This window comes from Suillus clintonianus (genome assembly GCF_016758775.1).
Source record: "Suillus clintonianus strain FC179 chromosome Unknown DEU56scaffold_9, whole genome shotgun sequence".
Lineage (NCBI taxonomy): Eukaryota > Fungi > Basidiomycota > Agaricomycetes > Boletales > Suillaceae > Suillus > Suillus clintonianus.
The window spans coordinates 463084-476595 of NW_024539233.1; the positions used below are offsets into that span (position 1 = coordinate 463084).

The following is a 13512-nucleotide window of genomic DNA, read 5'->3' on the forward strand; positions in this document are numbered from 1 at the left end:
TGCACTACTGTGCGAGCACAGCTCTCCGGAACGCTGCTAATAACTTATATTTAGCCAATGGATGCGACCGGGTGAGTACACGTGATCCCCATTAATGGGGCGCCGATGACGGGATCGCTTGCATCTTCTTCAGAGGCTCAAACCGGAAGGCCATGATGTGCACAGAGAGCGGGAAGCCCACACACCATCAGCTGATGATCTTTTCCGATTGTAGTAGGGCCGCTTACACCCCGGACTCCCCCTATAAAGCTCCTGGACTTTCGACGACACTAAGATCCATTCTCCACCCACTCTCACCCCTACACATCTTTCTTCAGTCCACAGAAACTCAGTCATGAAGGTGATGATGAACCCCCTGTCATCAATTACAGCATCTGACGCGCTTCTAGATCTTAGCTATCCTCTACAAGGGCGGTAATGCTGCTACGAGCGAGCCCCGTCTCCTCGGTACTGTGGAGAACCAGGTTTGTTTCGTCGAGAATCCTAGATTATCTGTAATTTGCTTACTTAACTCTTCATATAGCTCGGCATCCGCAAGTGGCTTGAGTCTCAAGGCCATGAGTACATTGTATGTCGAAGTTTCTCTTGGCATGCCTGCGCAGTCACCTGATCTATTCATTTATATAGGTTTCCGACTCAAAGGAGGGCCCTGACAGCGACTTCCAGAAGCACCTTGTTGATGTACATCCAAGCCCCACTACTGTATATATATCCACGTGTACTAATTTTCCATCTTAGGCTGAGATCTTGATCACAACTCCATTCCACCCCGGGTACCTCACTGGGGACTTGATCAAGAAGGTATGATGATCATTGAGCCATTGATGTGAACGGTTCATTCATAATCCTGACAGGCCAAGAACCTTAAACTCTGTGTCACAGCTGGTGTTGGCTCTGACCACGTTGACCTCAACGCCGCTGTCAAACATGGTATCCAGGTTCTGGAGGTCTCGGGATCCAATGTCGTTTCCGTTGCTGAGCACGTTGTGATGTCTATCCTCCTCCTCGTCAGGAACTTTGTTCCAGCACATGAGGTATGATGGCCCGCTGGCGTACGCTTCCCTCTGTTAATTGCTCGCTATGCTTAGATGATCGAGCGTGGAGACTGGATGGTGTCTGACATTGCTCGCAACGCCTTCGATCTTGAGGGCAAGGTTGTTGGCACCATTGGTGCTGGTCGTATCGGCTACCGCGTCCTCCAGCGTCTGATGCCCTTCGACTGCAAGGAGCTCATCTACTACGACTATGCTCCCCTGCCTGAAGGTTCGTGCCACTCTATTATTGATCATCTCCAGCTTGATTCACATAATTACAACAGCTGCTGCTAAGGCCGTCAACGCTCGTCGCGTCGAAGACCTCAAGGACTTCGTCTCGCAGTGCGATGTTGTCACTGTCAACTGCCCCCTGCACGAGGGCACCATCGGCCTCGTCAACGCTGAGCTTCTCAAGCACTTCAAGAAGGGTGCATGGCTCGTCAACACCGCTCGTGGTGCCATCTGTGACAAGGACGCTGTAGCTGCTTCCCTTGCAAGTGGTCATCTAAACGGTTCGTGACCTCCGCCACTTTGTTAACTACACATCGAGCTAATACGTTAACAGGTTACGCCGGTGATGTTTGGAACGTCCAGCCCGCACCCAAAGACCACGTCTTGCGCACAGCTAAGAACGCCCTTGGCGGTGGTAACGGCATGGTACCCCACTACTCTGGTACCACCCTCGACGCTCAGGCTCGTTACGCAACCGGCACCAAGAGCATCATCGAGAACTACCTCTCTGGTAAGGCTCAGGAGCCTCAAAACATCATCGTCGGTCTTGGCAAGTACGAGACCAAGGCTTGTGAGTACTTATTCAGACCATTTACTCATTGGTCTTGTCTGACATGTTCTTGTAGACGGTCAGCGTTAAACTGCGGATACGCTTGCCTGAGACCGTTGCTCACATCATCATTATGTATACAAAACTTATATGCACCTGTATGTCAATGGGAAGAAGAAGGATGTACATTACTGATAGTAGGACACAATCAAATATGTTTATATGAAATACGCATTCGCACAAGTTGGCTGAGAATGAGAGATGCTGGCTGCTCATTGACATGGCTATATAAGGGTTGACTTTTTAAACACGTGACTGACGCGTCGTGATTTGTTAATTGAGTCGGCGAACGCGTACAAATAAAGTTTATATAAACTGGAGTATTGAAGTATCTCGTGTTTGTCGTCCATCCCAGGACTCAGTACTTCCCGTCACGCCAGCATATCTTTACTTATTCGCCAATATGATCTCTACTATTTTAACCATTGCCGCCCATCTCGCCATCCATGGCCTTCTTACAGTTTCGAGGTCTCCGTAAGCCTTGTTGCATCCACTGCCATCTGCTGAGAGTCGAAAGCCAGTACACTACTGATGCACGGATTGGCATAACGTACACGTTCATCAACTAGTAAGTAAATGTCAAGCAAGGCCAACGCCCGTCACGGCGCCTAGTCAGGTAGCGTGCTTGTCGTCGTGTGCCATTAGGTGGCACAAACATCAAGCAAGGATAGGGGGACAGCGCTAACGATTCTACTCCGACATTACCATCGTCAGACCATTGAAATTGGAAAGCGATAGATCCCAAGAAGACCCCCCTTCCTTTAAAAAGGCGCCGGATGTGGTTTGCGGTGTACCCCAGAACACGGAGGGCAACTGAACCGAGTTCGTTCCATTCTAGCTGTGAGACGAACCAAGAGTATCAGCATCATAAAACCCTTGACAATCTATAGTATCTTTGGTTTCTGAGGTTACTTGAAGGTATTGGCGATATCCCAACAGAGTTTGAAGTTGCAGATAAAATGTGTTCGGATTTCCATGTCTACGGAGGTATTCTGGGTATAATTCAAGAAAACAAGTTGCTAACAGTAGCGCACGCGGCACGATAGACTTCCTCAACCGATGCCGTACTATCGATCTGCACATCTGCGACTGAGTACCAGTGAAAAATAGATGATAAGCCTTTTCTCACCTCTGCAACCTTTTTCAGTGTCCTGTAATGATCTATTACTGGCATGGTTTGCTCATTGTACGTGCCTGATCGTAATGTAAGTTGGGGGAAAGAATGAGTTGGCATCACGTACGGAAACGCTTTCGGATAGTTTCGACGTTGTCATCTTCACGTCCGCTGGTCTTTGCGCGCTCCAGCAGGCGTTGGAGCATCACATCTTCGGATGTGTTGAAGAAGATGACCAATGAAGCAAGACATACCTGGACCCTAAAATCAGTATCGTGATATGATAGATGAACATCCTCCCTCACCGTTTCATCGAATCCAGTAGCCTGATCCAACTTCCGAGGGAAGCCATCGATCAAGAACCGACCCTGGCCATCCACCCACCCATCTCCCGTTTTTTTCTTCATCTCCTCAGTCATGGCGTTCTCAAGAAGCTTCATGGTGACATGAGATGGGACGATAGTACCCTCTCGAATATAGTTTCTAATCAGTTCACCATATTCGGACCCATCTCGGTTTTGTTCTTCACGTAGAAGATCTCCAGCTGGGTCCCATATTCGCATCAGCCCTGATAAAGAGGCGATAAAGTCTAACCAGAAAGATGGCAAAAGCCAAACGCGTCAACGAGCTTGCTACATTGTGTGCCCTTCCCTATGACACTAATCAGACCAGCATATACGCGAAGGTTGATTTCTGAGTGGGAACTTGCCAGCTCCGGGCCCACCCAGGACATAGATGACGGTGACCTTCTTGGCGTCAAAAACAGGCTCCAACGTGGATTCTGCCATGTCGATTGGATTTTGTTTGAAATTACTGATGTCGGGGAGGAACCAGTGGGTTGTCGTGGTGTCTAGGTTGTTTCGATGCCGGATGGAGTGTCTCTCGACGTTTGACGATGTAGTAGAATACGGCGAATGAAGCCAGAGACAAACCGAGAAAGAGAAAAGGATTGGGGCCTTTGCGTGTTGACAGCGGTTCCTTATAACGCATGCCACAGGTTGCGCCCCAACTTGAAGCCGTCTTAGAGTTGTTTGCGAAAGTAATGACATTTGATAATCACGGAAATTTTCGCTTGTGCATTCCTTCTACTCAATTGAATACTGTCTCCTTGGGATTGGTTCAGGAAGATTCTCACCAGAGGACACGTCGTCTATTGCATTGTCAATCTCATCCGACCGCAGTAACACTGGACGATGGAGATAGCTTTGATACGCAGCGCATCTGTACATTACGATGCAGGGGTATGAATTCGTATGATAATATGGCATATTATGAGGCTACAACCCGACATGGTGAGCTCTTAACACCCCTGAAGTCGGAATACTATCCTGGACTTTTTTGTTCGATTGAATGTAACTGCATGAAACTTGTTTTCCCCTGCTCTAACGAATTCTGTCTAGAGTTTAGACAAATCGTGTGTCCTCTTAGGATTTGTCCGGCAGAATTTTCAGGCAACTTCACCCAAGGAGTATTATTGATTCACGGGTGGACCTGCAGGCCCCAGGGATTTGCATAGTCCTGAGCATGTCCATCGGATTCCTCCCAAGCTATGTAACGTCTGGCACGCCAATGGTTCTCAGAAGACTCTCCGCCGATCGGCCTTCCTTCATCAGGGGGGTGTTCACAGCAGTGCAGTCTGGAGCTAGGTGGATTAGAACACATACGTCCATTCGATTGTCATTGCGCTTTGACTTTGAATGTATCCACTTGTCGTTCGATTGCGTTCAGCCAGATTTACGCGAGTCCCTTATGAGTCTGCTATTGCCCCGGGGAAAGCGCAGTTCAGATTTACAATCCTGGCTAGAGTCCCTAGACGAGCGTGCTTGGCTGGAGAGTCAAGGAAGGAAACGCTGGCAGGGCGAGACCGGGTGCAGAGCAAAGGAAGGCGAGTCAGGAAGAATTCTCGAACCCATTGCAAATAATCAATGGTCACAGAATTGCTGGAACTTACTACCAGCAGCTCAAGAGTTTGCCAGATTTCTTGATGCTATCCGATGTTCTTGGCTCTAAGGCACCAGGTTCATTTCGCCTCTACATTACCAGAAGGTCCTTTGCTACCAGGTGGTGTTGGAAGGGCTTACGGTCTTGCCTGATTGTTTTATCGGCCAAGGGCAGAAGTTCGCAAAGGTATATTTATCCCCCCCCCTAATCTCGCCATTACCTTGCCAAACTGACACTGATGTTAATTCTCAGCTTGGCTGCTGATACGCGTTGGTTTTCAGCTGTTCGTATTTTTCTTACTTACCTGAAACGAATACTTCACTGGACACTGGATACAGACGTTAACTATGAACACTGATAGTTAACCGCATGCGCACAGATCTAGCCACTCTTTACCTCGTATACGATGAGCTTGAGCAGGATGAACATATAATATCAGGCGCTCGGTGAGCTCTCCAACAACCCCAAAGTCGGCATCCCGTCTTGGATTATTTCAGTCGAATGTAAAATCAAAGGTATGTGCCGCATCCAGAATTCCAAGACATATCATCTAATGCTAATAGAGAACTTGCTAGCTCCCGTCCATATGTCCCAGGCCAACCTATACATACGTATCAGCGCTCACCGCGCCGACCAAGCTCCATCCAACCGGTCAAGCACTCCTTGAACCTCACGGACAGCAGCTTTGCGTTCAGCTCGAGCTTCAGGCCAATCCGATCCCGCTAGATGCATAGCATCAAGACGCAACAATGACTGCAGGAGAAGTTCGGATAAACGCGTATGGTCCGATGAAGTGGGTTTCGATGAATAGGATGCGACCGTAGGATGAGGAGGGGGGAAAGAAGAGACCTGCGCAGGGGAGCTAAATGACTGCGTCGGTGCACTTCCTGATGCGGGTGTTGGAGCAGACGTGGGAGGTGGCACGGTTGTGGCTGTGGATGGAGCAAGGGCGCTGACCAACGCGTCAACGTCTGGTACCAGTGATGTTCGTACACGATCAAGCTCGGTTCGGATGGCAGTGATAGTACTTTGTTCTGTTGGAGGCTCTTTCACTTTAGGTTGTGGTCTGGATGATGGCGCAGGCGTCGGCGCTGATGGAAGTGAATGCCCGCCGATCAGCGCAATAGTAGAGTTCTCGCGTATCTTATAAGCTGTCACTGTGAAAAATTGAGGTGAGACGCCAAACTGAAAACACACATGGTTTTACATACGTGGCGCAGAATCATCCTTCATCACAGCTCCGGCATGTATGAGCTTGAAGGATCCGAGAGGAAGGTGGGTATATTCTGCTAGGTCTGTTCTCAGTTTTCCGAGCTTAGTCTCCGGAGGTGGCAATGGAAAATGCAGGGTCTCTCGGTCCCACTTGACATGAATCATGGCAGAGAACGGATGCTTGGACTGGCGAGAAAGCAAGCCGCTCAAAAAAAAGTACGCCCCGCGAAGAAACAGCACGAAGCTGAGGATGACTGCGGAAGGTTAGTACGATCTGATAACACGCTGCAGGACAAGCAATATCACCTGGGTGGAGTGACGACAGCTTGAAACCTTCAACAACTCGGCTCAAGCCGCGATGATCTAAAACAGAAATGCTCAAAGTTCTTGAAAGAGCAGTGACGAGTAACCTTTAGATACTAACATGACCAAACAACCGACACACCCCCATTAATTGCAAGTCAAAACTAAAGCTACATGCCCGCAAAACAAAACAATATAATGGCCCACTGCGATCCCAAGAGAATGAGGAATAATGGACAACGTCAACACATGTACAGCAAGGGGATTAGGGTATATCAACGACCAGCGTCAAAGGGCGAGTGTGAGTGAATGTGAATAATACATGTGAGCAAAGAGGATGATGGGTAAAGCGATGGCGGTGTGCGTTGAGTACTGAGCATCTATGTGGAAAGAAGACAATGCGCGACGAAAAAGCAGATAGGGGTACGTGGCACCAGGGTACAACGGCCACTGTAAATGTGTGTTACCTGCTCATCGCCCTCCTCGATCCCGCCATTCAATCGCCTTTGCTACCCAACCCACCATGTCAACACCTCGGTGTGTGTCAGTCTGCATCCATGGATGTTCAAGCAACTCCTTGTAAGTGGCTCGCTCATCCGCATTCTTGATGAGGCACCGTCGAACCCAGTCACGCGCTTCTGGAGACCATCTTCGCTTGCCCTTGCGTATGAGACTGGACTGTCCTGGCGATGCGCCATATAACGCATTATCTGTAGTACGAAGATCGACTTCTTCGTCTGCAACTTCCTCATCTTCTGGCAGTCCAGGTGCTTCGCCATCCACTATGGCACTTAGTTGCGCAAATACATTCTCGTAGGTTTCCGGAGGGTATGGGTATCTATTCGATTGGTCAGTTCTGCGCTAAAAATACAGCCAACTAGGACACACCTTCCTCGCGCGATTTCAACGATCGACAGGCCCAGGGACCATACATCCGCACTGACCGTGTATGAAGTGAAGGCATCTTCCATATTAGATCCAGAAGGTGAAGAACCCTTGATTCTCTCAGGCTGCGGGAGTACATGATTAACAAAGTACATTGCTAATCCAAAGTAGGGACCTACAGCCATGTAACTTTGACAACCGACATTTGTTTTCGCAATGCTCTTCTCCAGCTGTCCACTGACACCGAAGTCGCAAAGCTTCACTTCGCCCTTGGAATTCACAAGGACGTTCGTGGGTTTGACGTCCCTGTGCATGACCCCAAGTTCACTCTTGAGGAATTCTAGTCCATGCGTCATGGATGAAGCGATGCGGCAGAGGTGCTCATCGGCAAGTGGAGGAGGGCTAGACGTCCATGCAGAGCCCGGGCTGGAAGATAAACTTGGCGGCAGAGAAACATTACCATTCGGAAAGCAACACAAAGAAGCCAGCGAACCACCATCCATGTACTCCATGCAGTAGTACACGCACGATTCCACGAAGAAGGCGCCATAGAATTCTACAATGTATGAGCTTATGGCGCGGTGCAGGATGTCCAACTCCATCAGTATTCCATTGAGCTTAGTGGAGTCTAGCTCGAGGCGAATTTCCTGTGAGCAATATTTAGAAAAGGGGGATCAAAACGTGTCAGTTGTCGAACCTTCATAGCCATTTCGACGTTTGTCGGTCGATGTAGAACCTTCTTGACTGTGCCATAGTTACCACGGCCCAGTTCCTGCTCGAGAACGAGCTGTTCCATATTTATAGCAAAAGATGATCCATTGGAGAAATCGACACCCGAAGCATGGATAACGGCTTTCCCGGCAAAGTTGAGGCGTCCGGAAGGATCGCTAAAGAGGGGGAAAGTCGGATTTAGCTCATGATAGCGGGAAAAGAGATATACACGCACACGATCTTGTTGAAATTTGCAAACGGAGTGTCAAATGATGAGGGTCCTCTCCTGGCTTCAGCTAGAGATGGACGTCCTGCTCCAAGCCCTGCTCCGATAGCACCGCCTCCTGTATCAGGGTTCATGTCGGATAATTTAAAACCTGGCTTATTGCGTCTACCCGCAGCAGGAGCAGCTGCATCGCGCCCGCGAGCGCGTGTAGCAGCCAATGACGAGCCTGGCGAAGCAGGAAATGAGTGAGAAGGCTGTATAATGGGGTGACTCGATTCGTTTATGGAAGTGCGCTGCAGGGCCTGTGCTGCGGAATCGATGGAGAAAGAGGCCGAACCGGGTGACGCAGGTGATCCGCGATTCAACATCTGAACAAAGTAGGTTAGACACAGGAATGAATTTGTTCGGTAAAATCAAAGATTCAGAGTATAATACATACTGCTGTCATTTTTGCCTGCAATGAAGGGGGTATTGGAGCATTTCCTCCTCTGTTTGACAGGAGACCACTTAAAGTGTTACGGGGAGCACCACCCGAAGAAGGTGGCAGACGTGGTGCTGGTCTCTGTGATGATATAGGAACTGGAGGAGGTCTTGAAGGAGCATTATAAGAAGAAACCTCGTCCTGAGCGGACGCAGAATCTGGCTGCATCGAAAGTCAGTTGTGGTTGTTGAGGTGGAGGGACAGCGATAATCGAGATTTCCATATATACTCTATCGCTTTCAAGTGAGGTCACGCGTCACACTGCCCTCTCTGTCTGCTGCGGTCATGAACAAAGCGATACCGCACGCAGCCGCACGCATCATGCGCATCATATTGACGCATCGAACTCGAAGCGTGCATTTTTGGCTTTCGTCCGAACCATATCTTCTTCCTTTCCTTTGTGATGTCATACCAGGTAATTTAACTTGGCCTCGTGGCGACTCATCAATAGAAACTGCCTTGCCTTGCGGTGGTTATGCTGTCATACTGCTGCTTCTGGCAGCCTTTCAAATCCTGTGCGGTGGTGTATTATGGTCCTCGGCGTCAACGATTCTGTACAGCATCATGTGAACGTATGTGGCAGCCTCTCGCGGATCTTGAACACGAACACGTGTAGGCAGTCGTTTACTTCAAGACACATACATGATTGCGACACTGCACCGCACCGCAAACCCACGAATCATACTCTTCAACGTCAAGGTTTGTTACTCTGACCGCTTCAAGTGCAGTATGTTGGGACAATCGTCGTCACTTTGTAGTTCATGTCCGTAACCACCCGGATACAGCTCGCGCTATACCTCCCGGCGCCAGAGACGAGGAAGGTCGAGATGTGCCAGGAAGGGGAAATGGAGATGTGCGCACTGAGTGAACTTGACGGTAATCACTATCAACCTCACCTAGTAAGCAAGCTTTGATCGGTCTCTGAGGGGATACCAGAGCATGTATATATAGCTCTGAATCTGGTCAATGAACTAGTTTTCTTCGCATAGCGATCAACATCGGGAACTGCGACAGTAATGTCAAGTTTCAGCGCTCCTCAGCTTCGTCGTGATCGATGACGATAAGGTGAGGCTGATAACAAACAGCTTCTTTCAGGGATTCGAGGTGAGTAAGACCAGATCAACGTGCTGTGAGTACAATTGTCAACTTCCTTACCAGGGAAACTGTTATCATCTTTCTTCGTGAATGAGGTCACCTTTCCACCAACTTGATGATGTTTACAGCATCGCACTGGTCACCCGTTCGTATCGTGTAATTTTGGTGCAATCCAAAGTCCGTCCAAGTAATAATAACCACTCAAATGTTGTTTCTCTGTCATCATTAGACCACAGAGATCTGGTTCCTTGTTAGAACTCACGTCGGCGATAGCACAAAGGGATACAACACATTTTGGCCTCTGAACGTAATCTTGGAATGATCTAGAATCCGTCGAAGCAATAATAAACCACTGATACTAGTACTGCTCAGGCAGACCTGATTCACCTTCTCTCCCAAACTATGACATGCTAGTGTCCATGGGGGTATTAAGTATGCCAAATATCCTACTGCGCATTATTGATGCTTGGCGCGAAACCCACCCGCGCCCCGTGCGAGTAGTCATACACCGAGTACCCTGGACAATATCAATTACGAGCGTTCGAGATTAGATGTTATGCAACAAGATACTACTCACATGATTTCAAAAACTCATCCCCTGCAGCACGCGACATCAACAAAGCATTCAACTGAATGAACCAAGAACCTACCGATGATGGCAAATCCTTCCATGAATGTATCACCAATCCCGACGATCCCGCCGATGCAGTTTCTGTACTCGTTCGGGCAGTGTGCATTATATGAAAACACCTCGACTTACTTTGACCCGTCCCCATCTTGTCCAAGATTAAAGTCCTGCATGTTAAGGCCGAAGTCGTGCCCACCAAGCGAGAATGAAATCGTGGTGTTTGAGTCACAAGGAAAAGAGAAGAAATTAGAGTCGTAGTTTGTTGCGGGGCCAGCCCCGGGTATCTACGACTTGTCAGCAGGTTGATAAAGGAAACAAATAGCGAGAGACTGACACTGGCGTAGATCGAGGTTGCAAATGCCTGTGAGACGTATATCAAAGTAGTACCTGTATCGATTGCCTATGAAGAGAAACCGAGGTGGACCTGAGTGAAGATCCAGCTGACGGGCTGAACCTTACCGCATGGAGGTCACAAGACACGTAGTTCCCTTCAACATTAGCTCCGTCAAAATGTACTGTCCAATAAGTCTGCCGATGAGAACCAGTTAGACTGAAGGCATAAAGGAGCAGGAAGAGCAACCTTGGAAATGACCGGGACCCATGTTAGAGGTCCCATTGCCATGGTCGTATCGTAATCACCCAGAGTTATCTAAAATATTATTATTTCGATTACAATCATATAAAAGCTAGAGCATAACGTACCTTCGACCCGCTCGCCTTTCCTCTTGTCAAATGCACAGAGAAGAATGGTGCTCCGACCTTGTCCTGCATGATCAGGTTCTCGAAGAATGTCGTCTTCCCTGATGTCGCGATGGAGCTGAAAGCAAGCCCGATAAGGCCGGAGATCGGGTCATCGTTGAAGTCACTCGATACGTGAGTGACGGCACCGAAGTATTGCTTGTTGATACTCAAATCACCAATACTGACTGTATCATGCGCAAGGGTGCCTGCTACATTGCCTGATCCCTGCCGCCCAGCAACGTCAAGCCTGCACCGAATTAGTGGGAGGGAGACGCACGTAAGTCACATTGAACGGAGTCCCAGTATCCGTGTATGTTGGGCTGGCAGTAGCTTTATATTGCTTGTTCAAGCAATTGCCACAGCGCACAGGGACCCAGAGGTCTGAAGAGCCCGTATCCATAATTGCCGAGAGCTGTTGTGTATGTGCCTCGTCCCCAAACCCAACTGGGCCGTAGTACTGGAGATCAATGTTCTGTTCTATCTCGTCCGTCAGAGGATCCGTCGCACTCTGAGTGACGGCATTCATCACAGAAAAGCTCATGTTTGCCTGCTGAGATGTGGTTGATCTGGACAACGAAAAATCGGAGAGATCGCTCGTCGTATCGGTGAACACCGCGTCTGATAGCGCATCGAGCCTAGGATCCGAAAGTGCATCTGGTAGCACCACGAGCTTCTTGCCAGCTATAACATCTTGTGCCTTCCCGTATTTTAGTTGGATGGCTTTTAACTCGGCCATCTGGGTATACAACTTAGTCTTGTAGAAAGTTGCATACGACGTAAACTTACCACGACCTGCGGATCAAATATTAGGATATCAGTTTTAGCTGCTCCGGTCGAGCTGTGCCAGCCCTAGGTGTGGTTGAATGTTCCAAAGGGATCACGCACGTACATTGAGGTGTAAAGGGTCATATCATACATGGGAGAGCCCAACACGCCTGCGGTCAGGAGAAGAAATGGAAAGGGGGAGCGGGGAAGCATGGTGGTAGTAACGGTAAAGGGAAAAGGGAAAAAATGACGGGAGCTGGGTATGAAGCAAGACTATAAAATCCCACAGGAAATTACAAACTAGACTGGCGGCGCGCTTCAATACACAGCCACTGTAATATGACAGTTTGAGCTGATCTGGCAGCCCAGATCAAAATGTCGCATTGAAAACCAGACGAAGGCAAGTCAACCATGTATATCTGACGGAAGCCAAACGTTGGGCAAGTAACGCATCGCTGAGATCGGGGTCAAGCGCGGCAGGCGATGTGCCACTGCTACTTACTCGTTAGCGAGAACTTTTAGGGAACCTTGATAAAATCGACCTACTTTGCCTGCACAAGTCCATGTGTACCCATATATGCAACGCGACACGTGCAGTCACCCTTGAGTCGAACTGAGACGACATCACACGTGCTGGGTTGCACTACGAAAATGGGGAGGCCGATTCGTAAAGAAAGTCATTATTATGAATAATCAGTGACATTTTGTGTTCTCGCCAATATTCATGGAACCTCTGATTCCGCCTAAAACCCGACATTGAGCTTCCCTCCCAACTTCTGGTCAAGTGGTCCGTTGCACTCCCAGCGGCAGCACTCATGTTTGCCTGCTGTGAGATTGAGGTTAACCCGGACAGTGGAAAACCGGAGAGGTTGCTCGTCGTATCGGTGAAGGCTGCGTCTTATGGCGTATCAAGAGCCCAAGATCTTAAATCTGCCTTGCTCTTCCGAACACGGGCGTCGGGATTGGCAAGTGTCCTTGATGCGAGCGGCCGATGATTGAATGTGACGGAGTGGAAGAATGTGAGCCAGCACATTCGAGCGGGTTGTAGGATGTGTGAACAGGGATGTTGAATTTTGTGTGAGGTACAGTGCTTAATGGCAGATACAGCAGACACAACAGGCCTGTATCGGTGTTTTTGGGGCGGAGTGATAGCATAGGTTCACGCACCCGAATATTACTGTTTGGCTGCTCTCTGTCTCTCCATGCATCATAGAAAGAGAGTTTGGCTTTGTTAAGAATGGAAGCCATTGCCAAATAGACGACTACAACCGCCCATGAAACACCTTTTCCGGTGACATACCAGTACCCTATAGTACTACCTCACTCATCCTCAACGTCCACACATAGGGAAGTCCCGAAGCTGCAATGCAGGTTTTGGGTGCTATTTTCCCCGCAATTTGGTCATAGGGGTCGGGACGGAGGGGGGCGGGTTCAGCATGCTCGGAAGACTCTATGTCTGGATATGCAATTCACAGTTATCTATCGCGCAGGGTGAATCAGGCGGAGGATGGCCAAAAGGTAGACTGGTGACCTTA

The 13512-nt window shown here is 48.9% G+C and overlaps 5 protein-coding genes across 5 annotated transcripts; 1 reads left to right on the forward strand and 4 right to left on the reverse strand.

Moving 5' to 3' along the window:
• The first annotated feature begins 270 nt into the window (after positions 1–270).
• Positions 271–2043, forward strand: DEU56DRAFT_778983 (uncharacterized protein). The gene is made up of 10 exons (XM_041351854.1): positions 271–340; positions 390–464; positions 524–568; positions 628–681; positions 739–801; positions 855–1034; positions 1089–1263; positions 1319–1546; positions 1600–1836; positions 1892–2043. The coding sequence occupies exons 1-10, from the start codon at positions 335–337 to the stop codon at positions 1903–1905; spliced, it is 1077 nt and encodes a 358-aa protein (XP_041212981.1). The 5' UTR covers positions 271–334; the 3' UTR covers positions 1906–2043.
• A 736-nt stretch (positions 2044–2779) lies between these two features.
• Positions 2780–3896, reverse strand: DEU56DRAFT_778987 (UMP-CMP kinase). The gene is made up of 6 exons (XM_041351855.1): positions 3699–3896; positions 3584–3640; positions 3295–3533; positions 3117–3243; positions 3005–3069; positions 2780–2950 (listed from the first exon to the last, which is right to left on the reverse strand). The coding sequence occupies exons 1-6, from the start codon at positions 3775–3777 to the stop codon at positions 2879–2881; spliced, it is 639 nt and encodes a 212-aa protein (XP_041212982.1). The 5' UTR covers positions 3778–3896; the 3' UTR covers positions 2780–2878.
• Positions 3897–5309: 1413 nt separating this feature from the next.
• Positions 5310–6539, reverse strand: DEU56DRAFT_778998 (uncharacterized protein). The gene is made up of 3 exons (XM_041351856.1): positions 6449–6539; positions 6142–6396; positions 5310–6087 (listed from the first exon to the last, which is right to left on the reverse strand). Exons 2-3 carry the CDS (start codon positions 6305–6307, stop codon positions 5552–5554), a joined length of 702 nt encoding a protein of 233 aa, XP_041212983.1. The 5' UTR covers positions 6308–6396; positions 6449–6539; the 3' UTR covers positions 5310–5551.
• Positions 6540–6575: 36 nt separating this feature from the next.
• DEU56DRAFT_779002 (kinase-like protein) lies at positions 6576–9015 on the reverse strand. Its single transcript, XM_041351857.1, has 6 exons — positions 8707–9015; positions 8277–8635; positions 8028–8217; positions 7510–7977; positions 7334–7455; positions 6576–7283 (listed from the first exon to the last, which is right to left on the reverse strand). The coding sequence occupies exons 1-6, from the start codon at positions 8914–8916 to the stop codon at positions 6917–6919; spliced, it is 1716 nt and encodes a 571-aa protein (XP_041212984.1). The 5' UTR covers positions 8917–9015; the 3' UTR covers positions 6576–6916.
• A 1274-nt stretch (positions 9016–10289) lies between these two features.
• DEU56DRAFT_880455 (acid protease) lies at positions 10290–11948 on the reverse strand (the record flags this gene model as incomplete). The annotated part of the gene is made up of 9 exons (XM_041356090.1): positions 10290–10360; positions 10421–10441; positions 10494–10555; positions 10604–10755; positions 10806–10871; positions 10931–10999; positions 11052–11120; positions 11174–11437; positions 11490–11948. The coding sequence occupies 9 exons, from the start codon at positions 11946–11948 to the stop codon at positions 10290–10292; spliced, it is 1233 nt and encodes a 410-aa protein (XP_041212985.1).
• Between the last annotated feature and the right edge of the window lie 1564 nt (positions 11949–13512).

Excerpts from the sequence above, each read along its gene's own strand:
- DEU56DRAFT_778983 (XM_041351854.1), top strand. Across the intron at positions 682-738 it reads TCCAGAAGCACCTTGTTGAT|GCTGAGATCTTGATCACAAC; the intron begins GTACATCCAAGC and ends TTTCCATCTTAG. Across the intron at positions 1,547-1,599 it reads TGCAAGTGGTCATCTAAACG|GTTACGCCGGTGATGTTTGG; the intron begins GTTCGTGACCTC and ends ATACGTTAACAG.
- DEU56DRAFT_778987 (XM_041351855.1), bottom strand. The coding sequence starts at position 3,777 with ATGGCAGAATCCACGTTGGAGCCTGTTTTTGACGCCAAGAAGGTCACC. Across the intron at positions 3,534-3,583 it reads TGGCTTTTGCCATCTTTCTG|CTGGAGATCTTCTACGTGAA; the intron begins GTTAGACTTTAT and ends TATGGGACCCAG. Across the intron at positions 3,244-3,294 it reads CTACTGGATTCGATGAAACG|GTATGTCTTGCTTCATTGGT; the intron begins GTGAGGGAGGAT and ends TTTAGGGTCCAG.
- DEU56DRAFT_778998 (XM_041351856.1), bottom strand. The coding sequence starts at position 6,307 with ATGATTCATGTCAAGTGGGACCGAGAGACCCTGCATTTTCCATTGCCA. Across the intron at positions 6,088-6,141 it reads GAAGGATGATTCTGCGCCAC|TGACAGCTTATAAGATACGC; the intron begins GTATGTAAAACC and ends AATTTTTCACAG.
- DEU56DRAFT_779002 (XM_041351857.1), bottom strand. The coding sequence starts at position 8,916 with ATGCAGCCAGATTCTGCGTCCGCTCAGGACGAGGTTTCTTCTTATAAT. Across the intron at positions 7,456-7,509 it reads GTTGTCAAAGTTACATGGCT|CCTGAGAGAATCAAGGGTTC; the intron begins GTAGGTCCCTAC and ends GTACTCCCGCAG. Across the intron at positions 7,284-7,333 it reads GTTGAAATCGCGCGAGGAAG|ATACCCATACCCTCCGGAAA; the intron begins GTGTGTCCTAGT and ends CCAATCGAATAG.